A 25,806-nucleotide genomic window follows, 5' to 3' on the forward strand; every position below is an offset into this window, starting at 1 on the left:
ATCCCCCACACACTGAATAAATCCCCCACACACTGAATAAATCCCCCACACACTGAATAAATCCCCCCACACACTGAATAAATCCCCCCCACACACTGAATAAATCCCCCCCCACACTGAATAAATCCCCCCACACACTGAATAAATCCCCCCACACACTGAATAAATCCCCCCCACACACTGAATAAATCCCCCCCACACACTGAATAAATCCCCCCCACACACTGAATAAATCCCCCCCACACACTGAATAAATCCCCCCACACACTTAATAAATCCCCCCACATACTCCCCATAAACCCACCCCACGCTGAATCTTCGGTGTCTTCAGCTCCACAGCACAGGAGCACTTACCACCAAGTCTCTTCTTTCTCCTGCGCGCCGGAGAGTGACGTCAGCAGCGTGATCACATGACTTGATCACGCTGCTGGCGTCGCTCTGACCCAGCGGTCAGAGCCTCAATTGTACTCGCAGCTGGTAGATGTCTGCGAGTACAATTGATCTCCGGGAGCCGGCGCGCTGCAGCTTCTCTGTGCCGGCTGTCAGCTTGACAGTCGGCACAGAGAACAGCTGACTCCCGTTCCCCGCGGCACACCCGACCATGTGTCGCGGCACACTAGTGTGCCGCGGCACACTGGTTGAAAAACACTGCCATAGAACACCTGTCGAGAGATCTAAAAATGGCAGTTTGGAGAAGGCAGCCTTCAAATATCAGGGACCTGGAGCAGTTTGCCAAAGAAGAATGGCCTAAAATTCCAGCAGAGCATTGTAAGAAACTCATTGATGGTTACCGGAAGTGGTTGGTCGCAGTTATTTTGGCTAAAGGCTGTGCAACCAAGTATTAGGCTGAGGGCACCAATACTTTTGTCTGGCCCATTTTTGGAGTTTTGTGTGAAATGATCAATGTTTTGCTTTTTGCTTCATTCTCTTTTGTGTTTTTTCATTTAAGCCAAATTAAATGAAGATAATAATACCAAAGAATTTCTGATTGCAATCATTTTCAGGAGGAAACTGAGTATTATCTAACAGAATTGCAGGGGTGTCAATACTTTTGGCCACAACTGTACATCGGCACAGTGAAATAATGGTTTTATCTTTCCAGTTTGATGCGAGCAGGAATGTAGAAAATGACATTTTGGTATCTGGTAGATTCTGATAACTTTGATAACACTCCCAGGTAATTCTGTTGACATTTTTAATCCATTTGAGGGAGCTAACGCCTGGCCTTGGCTGTAGAGAAACCCTCCGGACGTGGAGTGACTCCCGGTACTTGTGCCTTCACCCTTGTATTCCCATTCCACGTTTAGGAATCGGTTTATGCTTTTATTCCGCTAAATGCCAGGGCATTGTTCTTCATATCAGTACAACATTTCGCAGTGTCTGGCTGTGGTACAGGTGTAGTAATTCACAGAAGTCACTTGGGATGCCAGGAAAGCTCTTCATTATCATACTGTAACAATATGGAATCTCCTGGCAGGAGCCGGCTGAGCAGACTGCATTGAATCCTCTTTCATACATTGCTTTACATATTTTCCACTTTTCTTTTAAACACATCCTTTAATAATTTCCGAACTACAGCACGTTAAGTATTTTACAGTGAGAATCATTTGCTAACATGACTCTTGTGACTACTTCAGGCTGCGTACAATTCTCACAGTCACCGTCAGCGCACTGGCAGAGGCACGTTCCCATTTACGGAAATGAACCTAAGAAACCTAGAATATAAGTCAATGTAAAACAATAGTTGGCGACATCTAGAGAGAAAAGTGAATTATATGTGTTGGTTTGAAAGTAAATCTGGAGAATGAAGGAACATGATCTTGTGGCTTTAGTGAAGTTGATTTTGGGGTGCAAGAAAGGGAATGAGCAAGTAAACTCAAATTGCATCGTGTCTGAAGAAGTGTGGTACCACGACTTAGCGGAAAGCAGTAGTGCTTGTTTGCTGTGTACACTGCTGCTTACTTTGGCGCTATAGACCATTATGTGTTTCCATGTCACGGGTGGTACTACATTAAAGGCCCCCATTCACATTAGCTGTTGGCGCACAGCCATATTCCCAGCTCCCCAGTCCCACAAATATCCATGACTTCAGACTTTAGACTAATGTGTAAGGAGCGTTAGCAACTTGGGAGTATTCTTGCTATGAGAACAGCCAAACTCCTATTGGTCCGTTGATTCATTCTCTCCCCCATTCTCCAGCCAGCCTCCTATCTCCATCCATCCACCCCACAGATGTCCCCACCCTGTGCCAGTCACTGCTTTGGTTGCCCATTGTTTTTACAATTCAGTTAAAGGTTATCCCTTCCTTGTACAAAGTCCTGCACGATGCTGGACCACTCTGTAACACCTGTATCTACCACTCTACTTGTGCTCTGTGTTCTGCCAGGTTTTTTTTTTATAAGATTACCTTCTCCATAATCCGGACCGCCCACTCTTGACTTAAAGATCTTTATTGCTGCACCAATTTTCTGACCGTTAATACATGCTTCCCGATCCACATGCAGGATGACAGTGACTGTATGACTTCAGCCTGGTAGGGTTGATTCTGAAACCCTGTTGCGTTTCACAGAAGAACATGCTTTAAAGTAGATTGTGAGCCTTTGTGGGCAGGGTCCTCACTCCTCCTGTACCAGTTATGACTGGTATTGTTTAAGATTATTGTACTTGTTTTTATTATGTATACCCCTCCTCACATGTAAAGGAATCTTTAACACTGCCCACACCAGGCTCTGTATGTACCATGTCTATTGACAGTGAGACGCCTATCACAGGAGGGGGCGGAGTCAGACTAATATGCACTGCGCTGCTGTAGTCCGGACACTGATAATCAACAGGTGATAAAACCTTCAGGGTAAGTAATCAGCACGACATCTGACATGTGACACATCATTGCATTCTTTGTTTTAACTCCTACCTCATGCTGTCTGTGGATTACGTAGCAAAAACTTGCTGTCAGATTTTCGTTGAAAGCTGACTGGGTCCTAGCAGCACCGGAGCCGATTGGAAAGGTCAGTCCTCTCTGCCTGCTCCCCTGGAATGAGAGAATTTCTCTCTGTGTGCACTGTGCGTGTGCAGGGAAAGACCAGTGACTCCAGGGGAGCGAGTGCAGAGACGCCGCCTGGGACCAGCCTGTCCGACTAGTCACCCATGTGGCTCACTCCCCGGTGGCTTGTAAAGTCTGTTTCTCTCTGAAGTGCTGCAGTGTTTTAGAGTCAACCATACATTGCTGAAATCATACAGCCAGTGTCTGATCCATGGTGCCCGTGGATCGGGAAGGAAGTATCCGCTGTCAGGTTCCCTTTAATTCCTATAATCAACAGTTTTAGGCATGTCTTAAAATACATCTTTCTATGCAGGCCTATCACAGTACTTACATTGGTTCCTGTCCTGTTATCACCAGTACCCCCACATTACCCGCACACTCCTTGCACGGTGCTGCCCCTCATCTATTCGCACACACATACTGACCGGTGCCCGGCCATGCAGCCTTATGTGTACTCCCCTACTTAGTATGAAAGATGGCCAGGCTATCCTATATGCTGCTTACTGAGCACTTAACTGAGTAAAGTAATGGAGCCATTAGAATAGTATGTGAGGAGAAAGGGCATCGCTACTGTTCTGTCCCACTACTCCGCAGCACCGCACTCACAAGTCAGAAAAACATCTCATCTTTCTATTTTTCGCACATAGTCCACACATAATCACACGCTGATTAATTTTAGAAGCCAAACAGATTTTGTTTTCCTTGCTTTTTCCTGCAGCAATGCGATCTGCTCTGTGTAGATTACAGTACAATGATATTCTTTTATAATAAACAGCAAAACAAGCCAAAATCAGGGTTGCCTGCGTGTCAGAAAAACAACGTTGTTCCCGTGATTGACAATTTGGCTGGTGTTCACAAGCAGATGCGTTCTGTGGAGCTGATCTATAAATCTGTCATGAAGTAACCAGCAGTATTTTGGAACGTGTTCAGCCCATTGTACAACCTGATGGTAATTGCGGGTCTGGTACAGGGAGGTGATGTCACCCCGTGTGGCTCGGCGACCTTGTACCGGCTGCTTCATGCTTCTGTGTGCAGCAGCATGGGAGGTGAGGCGCTGTGTGGGAGGACCAGCGCTGTCTCCTCTTGGGGCGATTATTAGTATTTTCGGACAGATGCTATTGTAGGTGTCATTTTATTTTTTCTGTTTTATACGTTCCCATTTTGTTGGCACTCCATGACACGTAAGCACATTTTAAATGCACTCACGTGAGAGGTAAAATAAAAAGATCTTGAGGTCAAAATGCACTCAAGTCATCAAAGGGTTACTTTGCTTTAAACCGGGCAATCCTCATCATTATGAATGGTTGGAAATGAAGACAGTCATAGTTTCCCAGTGAAAACATGGCTTTACTATTAAAGAGGTCAGCCACATCTTGGAGTTGGTATAAAATGCTCTAATAATATATAATACATTGGGTACAGTAGGACAATGCAGGATGAGCTGTAAATTGTTTTGTAAGAATTTGGAAAAGTTCTGAAATGTCCTATAAATGTCTGATCTAAGGATCTGGGCTGTTAGTGGAGATGAATCTGTGCTGCACTTTATGCACATGATCAGTGGTGATCAGGGCTGGAGAGTCAGGAGTAGGGGTTGGGATGAATCTGTGCTGCACTTTATGCACATGCTCAGTAGTGACCAGTGCTGGAGAGTCAGGAGTCGGGGACATTGAGGAGTCGGAGGTTTGGATTACTGACTCCACAGCTGTGCTCCTTTTCCAGTGCATCATTTGTTCTATGGAGCTACTAATCTAACTTCCCTGATCCTAGCATTACATTTACCAGTTGCTGTCTTCATCTGTTCCTGGCGCCGCTCCAGTCCTGTGCCGCCATCTTGTGGTATCAACTTCTGACTGACCGGAATACAAAGGTAACGGTCACAGGCTCTCAATGCAAGTCTATGAGCGCCTCATTCTCACAGCCTGACATTGAGTTGTGACTTTCGGATCACCCCACAAACACCGGAGCAATCTGCCAGGTCACAAACCTCTGCAGCCTGACCTGAACGGCGCCAATAAAAGCTAAAGCTGGCGGCGGGTCAGCATGAGACCGCGTGCAGGGAACTTGGATTAGTTGCAGTAAAATACAATCCTTTGGAGGGGGCTTTACATCTGATGTTCAGTGTGGGGTAGCCTCTTGAATCAAATGGATCTTTATTTACTATAAATGGCTGCTGCACCTGAGGAAAACGAGTTTATTTTTAAAAAAAGCGTCAGAAAAGCTTGGATTTGAGAGCAAACAGTGGTTGTGGTTGTCTGCCCTGGTTGCAGCGGTCTGACTATGTCGCTACCTGGAAATAAATGTTAACCCACAATTTAGAGTAAAACAAAAATAAGTCTCTGTGATTTCTCCAACCACCTTATTTTCTCTCATGGTGGGAACCTTGCAATGACACGGAGCCCTCTAGGAGGTAGGAGACCCTCGGGAATCTGCCTTTAGACCTTGTGTGCAGCTCTTGCCTATGAAGGATGCTTTGCTTTGACAGCTAGTAACCAGGGAATTTCAATGGCAGGGCTAGCAAGCTTTGGGTTTGTTGAATCCACATGTCAAGTGTTGGCTTGCTTTCTGTTGAGCATATTGAAAAAGGGAGCCTTGCCATTTATTCTCCCATGTCTGATAATCCTCTGCTTTACTGCCATGACTCTGAAATGTGCGCCGCTCCATCATTAGTGGCTAATATTCTGTTGTTGGTAATTTAGAGATTTAATCTGGGTGGATTATAGGTTTTGTTTCTGGAATCTAAAGACCTGTCACTCACATAGACAAGAGCAGGCAGGTTGTGTGCAATCTGGTCCCTTCTGTGCTGCGGCCACTAGGAGGCATTGTTGCTCTTCCGTTGGCCGCTGCACCACTGACTCCCGAAATTTATTGTCTTGAAAGCAGCATTCAGAATCAATTGTGAAGCCGGTAGCTGTGGGAAATGCGAAGTGTTTACATTTCTAATCTGTGCCTAACAATGGTCTTCTGTTGCACTTCTAGAAAATGAATTCCTATTCATCAAACCAGGGCAGAGCACAACAGCAAGCGATTTAACCAGTGCAGCCCTAGAGAGATCATCCGAGCATCACCGCTTAATTCTCTACAGGACTCTCCAGCAAGAACGAATCACAAACTTATTTTGTTTTCCTCGCTCTGAACCCTCATGCTGTCAGTTAAAGGGTTTCCGTGCAGCGCTCCACCAATGCCGCCTTTCTTTAGATTCCGAGTCCTTTCTCTTCCCTTGCTCCGATTATCGCTCTTGGTTCCCTGTAGGCGCCGCGGCATTCTCTCTTTTGAGACAGACGGTAAACAAGACTCATCTTGACAAAGCTACTTTGCATAGGTGAAGGGGTTAATTTGGAGCCTTCCTGAGAACAATATCTGTGTTGTGCATAAATCACTTGTACACCACTTTTCCGGGGCCCAGTTTGTGAGGATTACAGGACACCTCTCGATAATGGAGCGGGCAGCTGAATTTGTCTACCTTCTGAAGAGAAAAGACAAACTCTGTTTGAAATTCACATTTCCGATCTTTTTCTATTCAGCGAGGAGCCACAAAAGAGAAAAATCATTTGTTGTGGACACTTTCATGTCAGTTCATAACTGTGAAAGTCAGCCTTAATAAAATGTATGTGAGAATGTCAGCATGATAATCCTTTTTTTTTTTCTAGTCTGTGAAACCTTTTTTTAATTACCGTACATATTTGTTTTGCTAGCGGGGTTGATGCTAGAATATCCTGTACAATGTGCCATGCCTTTCTCTGAAATTCTTTACTATAAATCCTTGAATGGTTAAACCTAGAATATGCCGTCAGCAGGTGATGATGAGATCCATACACTAACACTTCAATACCATAAAAATATCATAGCAATAAAACACTGCGCACCGCAGCGCTTCACAGTTTACCCCTCTAGGGGTAATCTCATCATCATAAATGAGCAACTTTGTCATTTACTCATTATTACAAATCCCTGCAGTTCTCACAGAGGAAATGTTTAATTTTGTTGTGTTTTGCTAGTTTCCTAGGTTACCTGTCATCGTTAGTAAAAGGAGTGCTGTGCTTTCAAGCTTTTTCCAATAGAGCTTGTAAGTGCTGCACTGAATCTGGCCAAAACACAAGATCCAACCAGCTTCAGTGCCAGTGCGCTCTCAAGGAGCTGCTTTGCCTCTGCAGCATCAGAAGAGCGCACGGTTTGCGTGAAATTCTGATGGTTCAAGCTGTCAATCAGTCAGATGTGCCCTGTCCCCCTGCAAGCACAAAGTCTGGAGGCAGAAGAACTGTGCTTCCCTTCTTTTGCTCCAGTTATCACACGTAATTGGATATACCAGATTAGATTCTGCCAACTAAAACTTCCCCTTCTGAACAAATGATGAACGCTATACACTGACAAAGACATACTTCTCCGGTATGTGCTGGGCAGTATTTCCTGTACTGGGGGGCACAGGAAACGGACACATGTATGTGCTATATCTCTTGGTTGTGTTTTTTTTCTCCCTGCCCCTGTCCCTTTATGGAACATAAAATCACCTTGGCAACAGAAATAAATCTCACGTATGCTATAGGAAGCTGGTCTGGGTTCAGGTTACAGATGGCTCTTCATTTAGAGAAAACAAATTATGACATTGAGTCAAATGAAATCGTGCTAATGTAAATTTTCAAGGGACAGAATATTCACTGTTAACTCTTTTCTCACTGAATGTCCAGGGTGTTATACTGCCAAATGAGAGCGGAACAGATTTCTCAGGCCATTTTTTCATTTCCTGTACCTTGAGCCTTTTAACATCAGTTTGCTATGACTGATGATTGATACATATTGTTTAGATGTCTTTTTATTTTCTTATACTTAATAGTAAAATTTAGGTTACATTTTTTTTTTTTTAGCTTAAACTGGTTTTCTATTTTTATGAGAAAGAACTGGCATACTCGCCAATTACATATCCACAATATGGGTGCAGGCAGCAACATATCCTGGTCCAGAAACACACCAAAACACCAAGTGAAAGAGAAGAAGACCGCAGCTTTTCGGGTAGTAGTGTGAGAAAGAATGGGCATGGATCCCAATCACATATCTACAATATGGGTGCAGGCAGCAGTGTATCCCGGTCCAGAAACTCGCCAAAACACCAAGGGAAAGAGAAGAAGACCGCAGCACTTTGGGTAGTAGTGTGAGCAAGAATCAGTATGGATCCCAATTACGGTACATATCCACGATATAGGTGCAGGCAGCAGTGTATCCCGGTCCAGAAAAACGCCAAAACACCAAGTGAAAGCGAAGAAGACCGCAGCATTTCGGGTAGTAGTGTGAGCAAGAATGGGCATGGTTCCCAATCACATATCCACGTTATGGCTGCAGGCAGCAGTGTATCCCGGTCCAGAAACACGACAAAACACCAAGTGAAAGAGAAGAAGACCGCAGCATTTCGGGTAGTAGTGTGAGCAAGAATGGGCATGGATCCCAATCACATATCAACGATATGGGTGCAGGCAGCAACGTATCCTGATCCAGAAACACACCAAAACACCAAGTGAAAGAGAAGAAGACCGCAGCATTTTGGGGGGTAGTGTGAACAAGAATGGGCATGGATCCCAATCACATATTCACGATATGGGTGCAGGTAGCAGTAGCAGTGTATCCTGGTCCAGAAACACGCCAAAACACCAAGTGAAAGAGAAGAAGACCCCGCAGCATTTCAGGTAGTAGTGTGAGAAAGAATGGGCATGGATCCCAATCACATATCTACAATATGGGTGCAGGCAGCAGTGTATCCCGGTCCAGAAACTCGCCAAAACACCAAGGGAAAGAGAAGAAGACCGCAGCATTTCGGGTAGTAGTGTGAGCAAGAATCGGTATGGATCCCAATTACGGTACATATCCACGATATAGGTGCAGGCAGCAGTGTATCCCGGTCCAGAAAAACGCCAAAACACCAAGTGAAAGCGAAGAAGACCGCAGCATTTCGGGTAGTAGTGTGAGCAAGAATGGGCATGGTTCCCAATCACATATCCACGTTAATGCTGCAGGCAGCAGTGTATCCCGGTCCAGAAACACGACAAAACACCAAGTGAAAGAGAAGAAGACCGCAGCATTTCGGGTAGTAGTGTGAGCAAGAATGGGCATGGATCCCAATCACATATCAACGATATGGGTGCAGGCAGCAACGTATCCTGATCCAGAAACACACCAAAACACCAAGTGAAAGAGAAGAAGACCGCAGCATTTTGGGGGGTAGTGTGAACAAGAATGGGCATGGATCCCAATCACATATTCACGATATGGGTGCAGGTAGCAGTAGCAGTGTATCCTGGTCCAGAAACACGCCAAAACACCAAGTGAAAGAGAAGAAGACCCCGCAGCATTTCAGGTAGTAGTGTGAGAAAGAATGGGCATGGATCCCAATCACATATCTACAATATGGGTGCAGGCAGCAGTGTATCCCGGTCCAGAAACTCGCCAAAACACCAAGGGAAAGAGAAGAAGACCGCAGCATTTCGGGTAGTAGTGTGAGCAAGAATCGGTATGGATCCCAATTACGGTACATATCCACGATATAGGTGCAGGCAGCAGTGTATCCCGGTCCAGAAACACGCCAAAACACCAAGTGAAAGCGAAGAAGACCGCAGCATTTCGGGTAGTAGTGTGAGCAAGAATGGGCATGGTTCCCAATCACATATCCACGTTATGGCTGCAGGCAGCAGTGTATCCCGGTCCAGAAACACGACAAAACACCAAGTGAAAGAGAAGAAGACCGCAGCATTTCGGGTAGTAGTGTGAGCAAGAATGGGCATGGATCCCAATCACATATCAACGATATGGGTGCAGGCAGCAACGTATCCTGATCCAGAAACACACCAAAACACCAAGTGAAAGAGAAGAAGACCGCAGCATTTTGGGGGGTAGTGTGAACAAGAATGGGCATGGATCCCAATCACATATTCACGATATGGGTGCAGGTAGCAGTAGCAGTGTATCCTGGTCCAGAAACACGCCAAAACACCAAGTGAAAGAGAAGAAGACCCCGCAGCATTTCAGGTAGTAGTGTGAGAAAGAATGGGCATGGATCCCAATCACATATCTACAATATGGGTGCAGGCAGCAGTGTATCCCGGTCCAGAAACTCGCCAAAACACCAAGGGAAAGAGAAGAAGACCGCAGCATTTCGGGTAGTAGTGTGAGCAAGAATCGGTATGGATCCCAATTACGGTACATATCCACGATATAGGTGCAGGCAGCAGTGTATCCCGGTCCAGAAAAACGCCAAAACACCAAGTGAAAGCGAAGAAGACCGCAGCATTTCGGGTAGTAGTGTGAGCAAGAATGGGCATGGTTCCCAATCACATATCCACGATATGGGTGCAGGCAGCAACGTATCCTGGTCCAGAAACACACCAAAACACCAAGTGAAAGCGAAGAAGACCGCAGCATTTTGGGGGGTAGTGTGAACAAGAATGGGCATGGATCCCAATCACATATTCACGATATGGGTGCAGGCAGCAGTAGCAGTGTATCCTGGTCCAGAAACACGCCAAAACACCAAGTGAAAGAGAAGAAGACCGCAGCATTTCGGGGAGTAGTGTGAACAAGAATGGGCATGGTTCCCAATCACATATCCATGATATGGGTGTAGGCAGCAGTGTATCCTGGTCCAGGAACACGCCAAAACACCAAGGGAAAGAGAAGAAGACCGCAGGATTTCGGGGAGTAGTGTGAACAAGAATGGGCATGGTTCCCAATCACATATCCATGATATGGGTGTAGGCAGCAGTGTATCCTGGTCCAGAAACACACCAAAACACCAAGGGAAAGAGAAGAAGACCGCAGGATTTCGGGGGGTAGTGTGAACAAGAATGGGCATGGATCCCAATTACGGTACATATCCACGATATGGGTGCAGGCAGCAACGTATCCTGGTCCAGAAACACACCAAAACACCAAGTGAAAGAGAAGAAGACCGCAGCATTTCGGGGAGTAGTGTGAGCAAGAATGGGCATGGATCCCAATCACATATCCACGATAAAGGTGCAGGCAGCAGTGTATCCTGGTCCAGAAACACGACAAAACACCAAGTGAAAGAGAAGAAGACCGCAGCACTTCGGGTAGTAGTGTGAGCAAGAATCGGCATGGATCCCAATTACGGTACATATCCACGATATAGGTGCAGGCAGCAACGTATCCTGGTCCAGAAACACACCAAAACACCAAGTGAAAGAGAAGACCGCAGCATTCCAGGTAGTAGTGTGAGCAAGAATCAGCATGGATCCCAATATCATATCCAGGATATAGGTGCAGGCAGCAGTGTATCCCAGTCCAGAGGCACACCAAAAATATAAGTAGACTGCTGCACTCTAGCTTTTAGCCCAGCATGTACGGTGAATAAGACCCCTGGATAAAGCTGGAGTGCTGTGATCTTCTCGTTTACTTATTATAGTTTGGCGTATCCCCTTTGGATACTTTGCTGCCTGCACCCATATTGTGGGTGCTGATTCTTTCTCATACCACCAGAGGAAATCTATTCTGCCTTCTTCATTAATTCAAGTCTCTCCTCATGTAACACTTTGGTTATTGGCAAATGTTTACTTGTGAAGTATATGGGAACTGGATAAAGAAGTATTCACTTTAAGGACCAACTGTCCCCCTATTGTTTCCCTTTTGCCACAAAGTGGATCTTGTAAACCTTGTTGTATAGGAAAAGAACAAAAGTCTGTGAAGTGAAGAGGGAGCTCTCCATTATGACCTCAGGGGCTTATGTAAACTGTTGATCATTTTTCTTCATGATACTTTAACATTAATCAGAAATTATAATCCGCTTCAATGAAACATTGTCTCATATACTGTAACTATTATATTCATCAAGGTTTACATTTATGAATGACCTTTTCACGTGCCTTAAAAAAAACATATTACAGAACTAGTGCCATCAAGCCACTCCACCGACAACCATTTACTTTGTCATATGTTAAGTCCAATTTATTAGACTTTATTCAGTCGTCTGTATAGGGCTGTTCACTTGCCTGTGTCCTTTTGTGCACTGTTTGCCTCCTAAAACATCAGAGAGACATATCTGTTTTTGATTTGAGCCATGGATGTGATGGAAGTGCATAGGCCAGATGAAGCGCAGAGGAGCGCGAAACGAGCCTTGCCTACATGCCCCAGCTGCCTCCGCTGTATCCAGCTGCCACATTTTTTACAGTAGACACTTATGTTGTGTCTCTTTTTCTTCCTCATTGTTTACTGGATTGTCTTTTTTCATGCTGAGCACCACCTGTTGTCGTTTTTGCAGAGTGGACGATGTTATTTGATGCACATCTGGTTACATTTGAGGCGACCACTAGTTGCCCACCCCCAGGCTTCATGCACTTTGTAAGGGTCAAAATGCCCCATACAAGCTGACAGATCCTCAAGATCACGGACAGCACATAAATGCCATCCATGTGTAATTCATGTGCTGTCAGTTATTAATATTGAAATGGGTAGGAGAAGCTTTTTTTTTTTTTTAAATTTTGCGTGGACGAAAATCACTGGTGGAAAAAACTGGCAAAACGCTGATGAACATCTGATCCAAAACACTAATAAACATCTGTTCGTTTTTTTTTTCTTTTTGTTTCTACACATTTTTTTTTTTCCTTTTCTGGATGCCTGAATGAGGCCTTATGGAAAGAAAAGTTTGTGCACTTTAGTCCAGGCCTTACCAGCCACCAGAGACCACCCTGTAAACCCTGTTGTGCTCTTCCATTAGGAAAGTGACCAACATGAAGCAGCAGAGCAATGTTTCCAATGCAAGAGAAGGACGTAACGCAAGCTCAGGACTTTGGCATGCAGAAGAGGACTGCATGCTGATCATCCACATACCGTACTTTGAGACTTACATACGGTATTATTTTGTTTTCTTTTACAAAGTGAATACCGTATAAAGTTTGTGATTGCCAAGGACTGGGCTTTCTCTGTGTTACCATCAGACAGAAATCTACTGATTTTTTTTTTTTTCCTGGTGTCATAGTTGCATCCGTTTTTTTAACTGAAGCAGGACTGTCAGAACTTTATTTTATCCATTGACTCTTAGCAATGGGTCAGTTAAAAATGAATGAAACATTGAAATACACAAGTCTGTCTTACATGTTTCATCTGTTTTATACAGTCATGGCCAAAAGTGTTGGCACCTTTTAAATTGTTCCAGAAAATAAACTTTTTCTTCCAGAAAATGATTGCAATTACCCAAGTTTTGTTATTCACATGACTAGTTGGCCCGTGCAAAATTTTCGCACAGTGGTTGCTGGGGGCGCAGGCAATTTCAGGAAAATCAAGCCTGTCAAATGTAAATGTATTTAGTGAGATGATGAACACACAGAGGTATGTGTCTCACTGACATATAGAGAGAAAAAATGGAACAGCAAAATGCCCACCGGTGGGTGCCAGGCCTCCTGGGCAAGACGGTCCAATGCGTGCCCAAATTAGACAAAGTAGAAAAATTAAAGGCAGCACTCCATGATTATCCAAAGTGAAAAAACTGTGTTGTTTAATCAGACCCACATGTCTGGGCAACGTTTTGGCTCTCACTGAGCCTTTCTCAAGCAGTGGGTGTTACAAACAAATGTGTTTTTATAGGCACAATTAACAATCATTTGCATATCCATCAATAACCATTTAAGTGCATTAACATAATATTCTTTAGATATACAGTACAGACCAAAAGTTTGTACACACCTTCTCATTTAAAGATTTTTCTGTATTTTCATGACTATGAAAATTGTACATTCACACTGAAGGCATCAAAACTATGAATGTGGAATTATATAATTAATTTCAGTTGTTTCACACTTTTTTGTTATGTCTTATATTCTAGGTTATTCAAAGTAGCCACCTTTTGCTTTGATCACTGCTTTGCACACTCTTGGCATTCTCTTGATGAGCTTCAAGAGGTAGTCACCGGGAATGGTTTTCACTTCACAGGTGTGCCCTGTCAGGTTTAAAGGGAACCTGTCACCCCGAAAATCGCGGGTGAGGTAAGCCCACCGGCATCAGGGGCTTATCTGCAGCATTCTGTAATGCTGTAGATAAGCCCCCGATGTTACCTGAAAAAGGAGAAAAAGACGTTATATTATACTCACCCAGGGGCGGTCCCGCTGCTGGTCAGGTCAGATGGGCGTCTCTGGTCCGCTGCGGCGCCTCCCATCTTCATTACAAGACGTCCTCTTCTGATCTTCAGCCACGGCTCCGGCGCAGGCGTACTTTGCTCTGCCCTGTTGAGGGCAGACAAAGTACTGCAGTGCGCAGGCGCCGGGCCTCTGACCTTTGAGAGGCTGCCACAGAGCCTGAGGAACTTCAGGACCTTCCTGGAGAACCAATGGGTTTTGCTGCAGTATCTAAGCATGTGACCCTCGATCTCCAATAAGAGATCTTACCCTGGGCATGCTCAGAAGGGAAAAAGCAGGACTTAGTCCCAAAAGCGTCTGCTCGCCGCTGCCCAGCACTGGCTTCAATGGCAGAAGCTGGAAAAGCAGCAATAACTCTTTGCACAGAGTCAGACTGAGCGAGACGCTGGGACCGACGTGTCCGCTGAGCAGGCTCCACTGCGGCAGGAGAAGAATAGGAGACCGCAGCGGAGATGGCCCGAGATTCCCCCTGTGCAGAGGTGGGAACTCGACCCCTAACACATAGTCATGAAAATACAGAAAAATCTTTAAATGAGAAGGTGTGTTCAAACTTTTGGTCTGTACTATATATAAAATCCAAAATCCTTCACATGACACCATTCCATATAACATTAAAAAGTGCTATAGTGCTAAAGAACTATTTTAATCAATACCTCTTTCAGGTTCTCATATTTCATATCATTATCTATTTATATCGGGACTTTATTCATATTATTGTCCCTAGTGCAGCTGTGTTTAAAACCTATTTCTCTTACTCCTGTGGGATCAGGCTGTTCCACATGGAGGACGCCATACATGCTGTTTCCAGCGTTTTACTGAGTCCACTGCGCATGTCCTAGCGCCTCACTACCCTGTCATAGGCCGACGGCCAATCCTAATGCATGTGTGGCAATTTCCATTCTGCGCATGCGCACTTTATCATCGTTGTCCCGGCGCCATCTTGGATGTGGCATAATATTGTACTTTTAAGTAAATAACATACAATGATGCTCCTTTCATGTAGAGACCAATCTGTCACTAATAATATTTATATGGTAATGGAGATTATTGCGCTTCAAGGTTTCTAAGGTATTTTAACCCACCCTGATACATTGGATGGCACCCTATCCGGGCTACCTCCAGTCACCAAATAGACTCCCATGGAGACAAATAACCTATACAGGTCTTAATGTCCCACTCAGCGGATCTCTGAGTGGTATAGCTCTTACCTAGTGTCCAATTTATCCCATAAATAAAGTTCATGTGTGCCAAAGGGATTCATTCATGTAGATATTATTATTAAAATGACCTTTATATTCATATAGATATTGTTATTATTGGCAGACAGTCCTATACATGGCAATGAAAAATATACATAATTACATGTAAAATACAGAAAAATCTTTTTCTAAAAGTAAACTCTTTGACAAAAATTCTTCCGTCCTCCATATGTCCTTGCTTCATCCCAGATGAGTAGATGGTGGTAAGTGATTCGTGATAGTGAACACATTAACTTTTTCCTTACCAGCCGCGTGACGTCACAATCTCTAGCTAATCGGCAGTTTCGCTTTCTGTATCACGGCGGCGGAGCTTCCGGCCGGAGCCGCCGCTACTCTTTTTGCCTTCAGACATCACCGCCCGTGATCCTGTACACCTACACCTGCAAACAGTGGGGGAGGACGCTTCCCATGCTCCAGTGTTCATCTGCCTTTTAAAAACCTCAGCACGATACCAGCAACCCTGCTTTTGATCTATACAAGTAAGTGGCTGCACACACTGTCACTCACTAGCATATTGCATTGCACCGCAGCTTTTTGTTGCAGTGTTTCACTTTGACATTCATTATCTGTGAGCCTCTGAGAGTAAGTGCAGTGTAAACCTCTCTGTTTTTTTTATTAATACGTCAAGAAGCACCCAGAAATGGATGGAAAGCGCTGGAGAGTTCTTAAGTGGCCAGCAGTGAGTCCAGATATAAATCCCATTGAATACCTGTGGAGAGATCTTACAATTGCTGTTGGGAGAAGGTGCCTTCAAATATGAGAGACCTGGAGCAGTTTGCAAAAGAAGAGTGGTCCAAAATTCCAGTTGAGAGGTGTAAGAAGCTTGGTGATGGTTATAGGAAGCGATTGATTGCAGTTATTTATTCCCAAGGGTGTGCAACCAAATATTAAGGTGAGGGTGCCAACAGTTTTGTCCGGCCCATTTTGGGGGTTTTGTTTGAGATTATACCCAATTTGCCTTTTGTTGTTGTTCTTGTTGTTGTGTTCCAATATACCCAAATAAATGTGTATAACAATCCCTGTGTAATTGCAAGCTTTTTCGGGGAGAAATACTTAATTTTCTGGAACAATTTCAAGGGTGCCAGCACTTTCAGCCACGGCTGTATGTATCTTCATAGACTTTAATTGGTAAGTCTGATCTGCAAAACAGATGAGAATCGGACATGCTCTGAGTCTCGTGGACAGGAGACTTCGACCTATTTTTAAAACTGATGTGCATATGGCTCAATGAATCTCTATTGGTCAGTGTGCTGTCCAAGAAACGAACGACAGCACAAGAACACGTCACACGGATGTCTGAAACCGATTCTAGGCTTATTTTTGAAGAGATGAGCGGGATGAACGAGACACTCTATTATGTAGACAAATTGTATATTAAGACTATAAGCACACGTTCAGGATTTCTTGCTGAAATTTCCTGAGCAAAACCGGACATTTTCTGCAAGAAATCCGCACGCATTTTTTACATGTTTTTGACGCGTTTTTTCCCGGAGCTTCCCAATGCATTAAATAGCGGGAAAAAACGCGAAAAATCCGCAAAATTAATGAGCATGCTGCTTTTTTTACCGCAATGTGTTTTTTTTGCTGAAAAAAACGCATCATGTGCGCAAAAATTGCGGAATGCATTCTAAATGATGGGATGCATAATGTATGCGTTTTTTATGCATTTTTTATAGCGTTTTTATAGCGATACGTGTGCACACAGCCTAAAAGATAACCACCAAAACGGCAAGTAAAATATGCCGAAATGTAGGCCACTTTGGGGTGAAATTGACATACATCAGCAAAGATTGAAGGTAATCTACAAATGTTTAATGACAAGTCATCTTTAATACGACAATGCTAAAAGCACATGTCCATCCATCCTTTATTTTTTTTTACATTTTAGGAAATGACATAAAAACTCCGAAGAGAGGACCATTTTTTACAAGGACACTTGAATCCTCTCCCTACAAAGTGAAAAGATATCAGTATGTTGAGGAGTTGTCCATGGTGCTACAGTTTTAAATACATTGCCTATTTTTCCGTTTTTTAACTCACTTTTCTTTTATTATTTATAGCGTAAAAGAGATATCTGTAAGCAGATGGCTGTTCCTGATCAGCAGTGGGAAGAGTAAGGGTCAAGGCCAGAAGCTGTGGTGTCTGAGAAGACACAGTCGTATCAGGAGTGGTCACTGTACCATTAGTATCAATACGCTTTTCCAATTCTGGGCTACTCCGATGTAAAGACTCACATTCTGTATTAAAAAGAAATCTTGCTGTTTTCATGCTGGCCACTAGGGCTTTTTTGAAATTAACGTCCCAACTTCTAACACAAGAGCATTAGCCACAGTGGTCCTACTCAAGCCCTATGTTTTGAAGTGAAGCATTTAATGAACCTGTGCAAAGATGACTGTGAAAAGAGGTGGAGCAGCAGGGTCGGCTATGACATGACCTATTGTGATTGGTAGATCTTGTACCATCAGCTGTATATAGAGCCTCATTTTATTTTTTACTTTTGGCATGCTTCAATAACCTCCATGGGAGGCTAGAAGCATCCACTGCTCGATCGCCTCTGCTACATAGAGGTGATGCACAGATCACCTCTATGTAGCTGAATTACTGCATTGCTATGAGCGCCGACCATTGAGTGGCGCTCATAGCAATCCATCATCAACAACCATAGAGGTCTTCAGGAGACCTCTGGTTGTGATGGCAACGCACCGATGACCCCCGATCACATGACGGGGGTCAGCGGTGCTCGTGCTTCCGGCCGTGCGGCCGGCAGCGCTTGTTAAATGCCGCTGTAAGAGTTTCACAGCGGCATTTAACAAGTTAATGGGCGCGGGCGGATCGCGATTCCGCTCGTGTTCTTTGCAGGCATTTGTCAGCTGTTGAAAGCTGGGGATACTGCAAGGTGACGTACCATTCCGTCAGCTGACAGAAAGGGGTTAAACCTTCTCATGCTGCTGGCAATAGCGACAGCTACATGGATGGGCATCGCAGAGGGAGCTCCCCCTCTGCTCCCATCACCCCAATGGTGGCAATTTCGCAAATAAACGCAAGTCTTATCTAACAAATCTTACCACTGTCATGCAGTGCAATAAGTCACAAGAAAACAGTCTCCGAATCTGTGGGATCCGTTTAAGTGTTCCAGAGTTATTACCTCATAAAGTGACAGTGGTCAGAATTGTAAAAATTGTCCTGGTAAGAAAGTTGAAAACAGGCTTCGGGGTGAAGGGGTTAAAGGGAACCTGACATCAAGTAGCATGTATGGGCTGTCAGGTTCTTTGTAAACATTAAGTCATTATCTCACTGTTGGTATTTTAATTGTTGTGGTTCACTTGATGCCATTAAGGCAGAAGTAGTGTATTTGCTGTGTAGGTATAAATGCGGACAACAATTTAGATGCTTTTGGTCACTTAAGGTACCGTCACACTGGACGATATCGCTAGCGATCCGTGACGTTGCAGCGTCTTGGCTAGCGATATCGTCCAGTGTGACAGGCAGCAGCGATCAGGCCCCTGCTGTGATATCGCTGGTCGGGGCAGAAAGTCCAGAACTTTGTTTCGTCGCTGGATATCCCGCTGACATCGCTGTGACGCCGATTCAGCGATGTCTTCGCTGGTAACCAGGGTAAACATCGGGTTACTAAGCGCAGGGCCGCGCTTAGTAACCCGATGTTTACCCTGGTTACCATCGTTAAAGTAAAAAAAACAACCACTACATACTTACCTACCGCTGTCTGTCCCCGGCGCTGTGCTTCTCTGCTCTGGCTGTGAGCGCCGGGCAGCCAGAAAGCACAGCGGTGACGTCACCGCTCTGCTTTCCGGCCACTGTGCTCACAGTCAGAGCAGAGAAGCACAGCGCCGGGGACAGACAGCGGTAGGTAAGTATGTAGTGGTTGTTTTTTTTACTTTAACGATGGTAACCAGGGTAAACATCGGGTTACTAAGCGCGGCCCTGCGCTTAGTAACCCGATGTTTACCCTGGTTACCGGCATCGTTGGTCGCTGGAGAGCTGTCTGTGTGACAGCTCTCCAGCGACCAAACAGCGACGCTGCAGCGATCCGGATCGTTGTCGGTATCGCTGCAGCGTCGCTCAGTGTGACGGTACCTTTAGTTACATGCGGATGTTACTTATACACAAAGTCACACTGGCACTTAAACTAACTGCAGTGCTATTGGAAAGCCGCTGGCGGCCTTGGCAAGTGGCGGGTGCAGCCCTGCCTGAAGAGCAATCGGCCCAAAAATGCAAAAAAAAAAAAAAAAATATATATATATATATATATATATATATATATATATATATATATATATATATATATATATCTATACAGTACAGGGCAAAAGTTTGGACACACCTCCTCATTTAAAGATTTTTCTGTATTTTCATGACTATGAAGATGTAAATTCACACTGAAGGCATCAAAACTATGAATGAACACATGTGGAATTATATACTTAACAAAAAAGTGTGAAACAAGGTTCTTCAAAGTAGCCACCTACTACGCTGTCTGGCGGTGAACATCTGCCAACTGGCAGCCGTGTAGTGGCGCGGCGAGCGAGGGGCGTGGTTTAGTGGTGACTTCACCTGCCCGTACTGACTTATTAAACCTGACAGGGCACACATGTGAAGTGAAAACCATTTCCAGTGACTACCCCTTGAAGCTCATCAAGAGAATGCCAAGAGTGTGCAAAAGCAGTCATCAAAGCAAAAGGTGGCTACTTTGAAGAACCTAGAATATAAGACATAATTTCAGTTGTTTCACACTTTTTTGTTAAGTATATAATTCCACATGTATTAATTCATAGTTTTGATGCCTTCAGTGTGAAATTACAATTTTCATAGTGATGAAAATACAGAAAAAGGTATTTTTCAGATTATAAGATGCACCTTTTCCCCCCAAATTTGCAGGGAAAATAGTGGTGTGTTTTATAATGTTGGATATACGTAACCGATCGCGGTGGAGCGGGGTCCGGCTGGAGGAGGAAAGAGTAAAGCGTCGCTGCAGGCCACAGGGTGTTTGGATGTGTGGCGCGCCGCTGCGGGTGGTGTTCGGTGCTACTGAGATCTCCATCTACGCATGCGCCGCCCCCGGCAGCCATTTTCCTGGAGTCCACTGCATAGGAAACCATGGAACTGCAGGGGCTCTGGTCTTTCACAAAATGTCGGCAGAGCCCCCCGCAGCACTGCGCCACGCATCCGAAAACTCACTCATCCCAGCCTGCGGCCTGCAGCAAGGCTCCTCTCATACCTCCTCCAGCAGAGACCCAGGGACCCCGCTTCACCACAGCCACTACCCCCGGTAAGCAATAAGATGCATGGATTATAAGAAGCAGCACCACCATTATTAGTTTTACCTCTGAATTATTGTTTCCAGTATTGACTTATAGGCTGAATATTAGTTCAACTCCATGTGTCTAAACATGATCATTACCCATATCTCTACTGCATTTGTCTTATGTGGCGATCACCAAACTTTGGCATCTTCCAGCCTCAATCATAGCCTGGTTGCCTGTGACTGTCATAACATGTAGTTCATGGCTCTCCTGCTTCTCCTAGTCCTTTAAGAAATGTATATCCAGGGACACCTTGTAGGGTCCCTTTAGCGTATTGCTAGATTGTTTATAAGGTTGTATATAATTGTATATATTAGGTTTTTATTGGTATAGGGTTTCGATATTAATACATATCTTGTTGATGCTACTACTTACATGTATTTATATACAGCATGTTTTGATACTATCTATTTATTTTTTCAGAGAGGTTTTGACAAAGACCATCCTTGGTCGAAACGTTAACCTAACCTTATTGTCCGTCAAATCCTTCATACGCTATTGAGCACCTGGTGATGACTGTACGCACAAATAAAATAAACGTTTTTTTGCATAAACCTTCAAGTTTTATGTGTGCGGCTGTTTTTCCATTAACATTGTGGGCCCGATGTTGGCTGTGAGCAGAGCGGATTGCATCATTGGTTTCTCAAGGCCATTTACCTGAGGCTGTGGGGTACTGGAGGTGGCGCGTGTGCAGATTGGGATCTCTGCTCAGCCGATATCTCAATCTGCAAACGTGCAGCCTCCAGCGGCCATTTCCCTGAAGCCCACAGCCTCAGGAAAATGGCCGCCTCCGGAAGAACGCAAGATCTTGGCTAGGCCTAGATCCCAATCTGCACCACCTTCAGCGACCTACAGGTTCAGGAAAATGGCCGTTGGGAAACCAATAATGTACTCAGTTCTGCTCACCGCCGACATTGGGCCCACTGCATCGCTACACTTCTGCCTCTGCCGGCGCTCCTGAAGAAGGGACCCTGCTCCAACACTGCCGCAACCCCTCTGTAAACCTGCATTCGTACTAAAAGACACAACCACCATTTTCCTCCCCAATTTTTTTTTTGGGGGGGAAGTGAAGTGCATCTCACGGTTCGAAAAATAAGCTATATATTCTACATACACAGTTTTTATTATAAAGTTCCTTATATACGTTTCAAAATATGTATATTGGCTACTGCTGAGTATAGATACAGAAAAAGCTATTGCTGAGGGGAGCGCTCTGCTCGCCATCTCTCCATTCAAGGACCACTGATTTGTAGTCTTGGCTACTGCATACAGCCTTCCAGTGTTCACATACAGAGGTGCTCAGTTCATTTGAAGAAGGGTATTTATTTTACATTGAATTACCAGGCCCCCTGACTTTTAACCCCTTAGTGACAGAGCCAATTTGGTACTTAATGACCGAGCCAATTTTTACAATTCTGACCACTGTCACTTTATGAGGTTATAACTCTGGAACGCTTCAACGGATCCCGCTGATTCTGAGATTGTTTTTTCGTGACATATTGTACTTCATGTTAGTGGTAACATTTCTTCGATATTACTTGCGATTATTTATGAAAAAAACGGAAATATGGCGAAAATTTTTAAAATTTAGCAATTTTCAAACTTTGTATTTTTATGCCCTTAAATCGGAGAGATATGTCACGAAAAATAGTTAATAAATAACATTTCCCACATGTCTACTTTACATCAGCACAATTTTGGAACCAAATTTTTTTTTTGTTAGGGAGTTATAAGGGTTAAAAGTTGACCAGCAATTTCTCATTTTTACAACACCATTTTTTTTTAGCGACCACATCACATTCGAAGTCATTTTGAGGGGTCTATATGATAGAAAATAACGAAGTGTGACACCATTATAAAAACTACACCCCTCAAGGTTCTCAAAACCACATTCAAGAAGTTTATTAACCCTTTACGTGCTTCACAGGAACTGAAACAATGTGGAAGGAAAAAATGAACATTTAACTTTTTTTTTGCAAACATCTTAATTCAGAACCATTTTTTTTATTTTCACATGTGTAAAAACAGAAATGTAACCATAAATTTTGTTATGCAATTTCTCCTAATTATGACAAAACCCCATATGTGGGGGTAAACCACTTTTTGGGCGCACCGCAGAGCTTGGAAGTGAAGGAGCGCCGTTTGACTTTTTCAATGCAGAATTGGCTGGAATTGAGATTGGACGCCATGTCGCGTTTAGAGACCCCCTGATGTACCTAAAGAGTGGAAACTCCCCACAAGTGACACCATTTTGGAAACTAGACCCCTTAAGGAACTTATCTAGATGTGTGGTGAGCACTTTGAACCCCCAAGTGCTTCACGGAAGTTTATAACGTAGAGCCGTGAAAATAAAAAACCGCATGTTTACACTAAAATGATCTTTTTGCCCACAAATTCTTATTTTCACAAGGGTAAGAGGAGAAATTAGACCACAAAACTTGTTGTGCGATTTCTCCTGAATACATCGATACCCCATATGTGAGGGTAAACCACTGTTTGGGCGCACCGCAGAGCTTCGAAGGGAAGGAGTGCCGTTTTACTTTTTCAATGTAGAATTGTCTGGAATTGAGATCGGACGCCATGTTGCGTTTGCAGAGCCCCTGGTGTGCCTAAACAGTGAAAACCCCCCACAAGTGACACCATTTTGGAAACTAGACCCCTTAAGGAACTTATCTAGATGTGTGGTGAGCACTTTGAACCCCCATGTGCTTCACAGAAGTTTATAACGTAGAGCCGTGAAAATAAAAAATCCCATTTTTTCTACAAACATGATCTTTTTGCCCCCAAATTTTTATTTTCACAAGGAGACATTAGACCACAAAAGTTGTTGTGCAATTTCTCCTGATTACGTCGATACCCAATATGTGGGGGTAAACCACTGTTTGGGCGCACCACAGAGCTTGGAAGAGAAGGAGTGCCGTTTTACTTTTTCAATGTAAAATTGGCTGGAATTGAGATTGGACGCCATGTCGCGTTTGGAGAGCCCCTGATGTGCCTAAACAGTAGAAATCCCCCACAAGTGACCCCATTTTGGAAACTAGACCCCCCATGGAACTTATCTAGATGTGTGGTGAGAACTTTGAATGCCCAAGTGCTTCACAGAAGTTTAGAATGCAGAGTCGTGAAAATAAAAAAATATTTTTTTTCCACAAAAAAGATTTTTTAGCCCCCAAGTTTTTATTTTCACAAGGGTAACAAGAGAAATTGGACCCCAAAAGTTGTTGTCCAATTTGTCCTGAGTATGCTGGTACCCCATATGTGGGGGTAAACCACTGTTTGGGCGCACGGCAGAGCTCAGAAGGAAGGAGCGCCGTTTTGGAATGCAGACTTTGATAGAATGGTCTGCTGGCGTTATGTTGCGTTTGCAGAGCCCCTGATGTACATAACCAGTAGAAACCCTCCAGAAGTGACCCCATTTTGGAAACTAGACCCCCCAAGGAACTTATCTAGATGTGTGGTGAGAACTTTGAATGCCCAAGTGCTTCACAGAAGTTTAGAATGCAGAGTTGTGAAAATAAAAAATATTTTTTTTTCCACAAATAAATTATTGTAGCCCCCAAATTTTTATTTTCACAAGGGTAACAGGAGAAATTGGACTGCAATAGTTGTTGTCCAATTTATCCTGAGTACGCTGATGTGTCATATGTGGGGGTAAACCACTGTTTGGGCGCACGGCAGAGCTCGGAAGGGAAGGAGTGCCGTTTTGGAATGCAGACTTTGATAGAATGGTCTGTGGGCGTTGCGATTGCAGAGCCCCTGATGTACCTAAACAGTAGTAACCCCCAACAAGTGACCCCGTTTTGGAAACTAGACCCCCCAAGGATCTTATATAGATGTGTGATGAGAACTTTGAATGCCCAAGTGCTTCACAGAAGTTTATAATGCAGAGTCATAAAAATAAAAAATATATATTTTTTCCACAAAAAAGATTTTGTAGCCCCCAAGTTTTTATTTTCACAAGGGTAACAGGAGAAATTGGACCCCAGAAGTTGTTGTCCAATTTATCCCGAGTACGCTGATGCCCCATATGTGGGGGTAACCCACTGTTTGGGCGCACGGCAGAGCTCAGAAGGGAGGGAGCACCATTTGACTTTTTGAGCGCAAAATTGGCTGTCGTGTTTGGAGACCCCCTGATGTACCCCCCAATTCTAGCTCCAACCCTAACCCCAACACACCCCTAACCCTAATCCCAACCTGATCCATAATCCTAATTACTAACCCTAACGATAATCACAACCCTTACCCCAAAACAACCCTAATGTCAACCCTAACCATAACCCTAATCAAAACCCTAAATCCAACACACCCCTAATCCTAATCTCAACCCTAACCTCAAACCTAACCCTAATCCCAATACACCCCTAATCACAACCCTAACCTTAACCCTAATCCCAAACCTAACCCTAATCCCAAGCGTAACCCTAATGCCAACCCTAACCCTAATACCAACCCTAATCCAAACCCTAACCCTAATCCCAACTCTAACCCTAACCTTAGCCCCAACCCCAGCCCTAACTTTAGCCCCAACCCGAACCCTAGCCCTAAGGCTACTTTCACACTTGCGTCGTTTGGCATCCGTCGCAATCCGTCGTTTTGGACAAGAAACGGATCCTGCAAATGTGCCGACGGGATGCGTTTTTTGCCCATAGACTTGTATTGCCAATGGATCGTGACGGATGGCCACACGTCGCGTCCCTCGTGCACTGGATCAGTGTTTTGGCGGACCGTCAGCACAAAAAAAAAGTTCAATGTAACGTTCTTTTGTACGTCGCATCCGCCATTTCTGACCGCGCATGCGTGGCTGTAACTCCGCCCCCTCCTCCCCAGGACATAGATTGGGCAGCGGATGCGTTGAAAAATTACATCCGCTGCCCACGTTGTGCACAATTTTCACAACGTGCGTCGGTATGTCGGGCCGATGCATTGCGACGGCCCGTACCAACGTAAGTGTGAAAGAAGCCTAACCCTAAATTTAGCCCCAACCCTAACCCTAAATTTAGCCCCAACCCTAACCCTAAATTTAGCCCTAACCCTAAATTTAGCCCTAGCCCTAACCC

At 44.3% G+C, this 25,806-nt stretch overlaps 1 protein-coding gene across 6 annotated transcripts in view; it reads left to right on the top strand.

Annotated features, from left to right (window-relative positions):
* Positions 1–25,806, top strand: part of COMMD10 (COMM domain containing 10) — a 484,751-nt gene that overhangs the window by 60,327 nt on the left and 398,618 nt on the right. Inside the window, exons 6-7 of one of the 6 annotated variants that reach the window (XM_069753229.1) lie at positions 15,777–15,907; positions 16,057–16,367. The exons of 1 other annotated variant lie outside the window; for it this stretch is intronic. In XM_069753229.1, the coding sequence (XP_069609330.1) occupies positions 15,777–15,863 (87 nt within the window). In that variant the 3' untranslated portion in view covers positions 15,864–15,907; positions 16,057–16,367. Of the gene's footprint in view, positions 1–6,019; positions 6,658–15,776; positions 16,370–21,172; positions 21,352–25,806 lie in introns of those variants that run through there. 4 more of the 6 variants (XM_069753236.1, XM_069753243.1, XM_069753251.1 and 1 more) reach the window with 4 other exon arrangements.

Source organism: Ranitomeya imitator, chromosome 1 (genome assembly GCF_032444005.1).
Source record: "Ranitomeya imitator isolate aRanImi1 chromosome 1, aRanImi1.pri, whole genome shotgun sequence".
Taxonomy (NCBI): domain Eukaryota; kingdom Metazoa; phylum Chordata; class Amphibia; order Anura; family Dendrobatidae; genus Ranitomeya; species Ranitomeya imitator.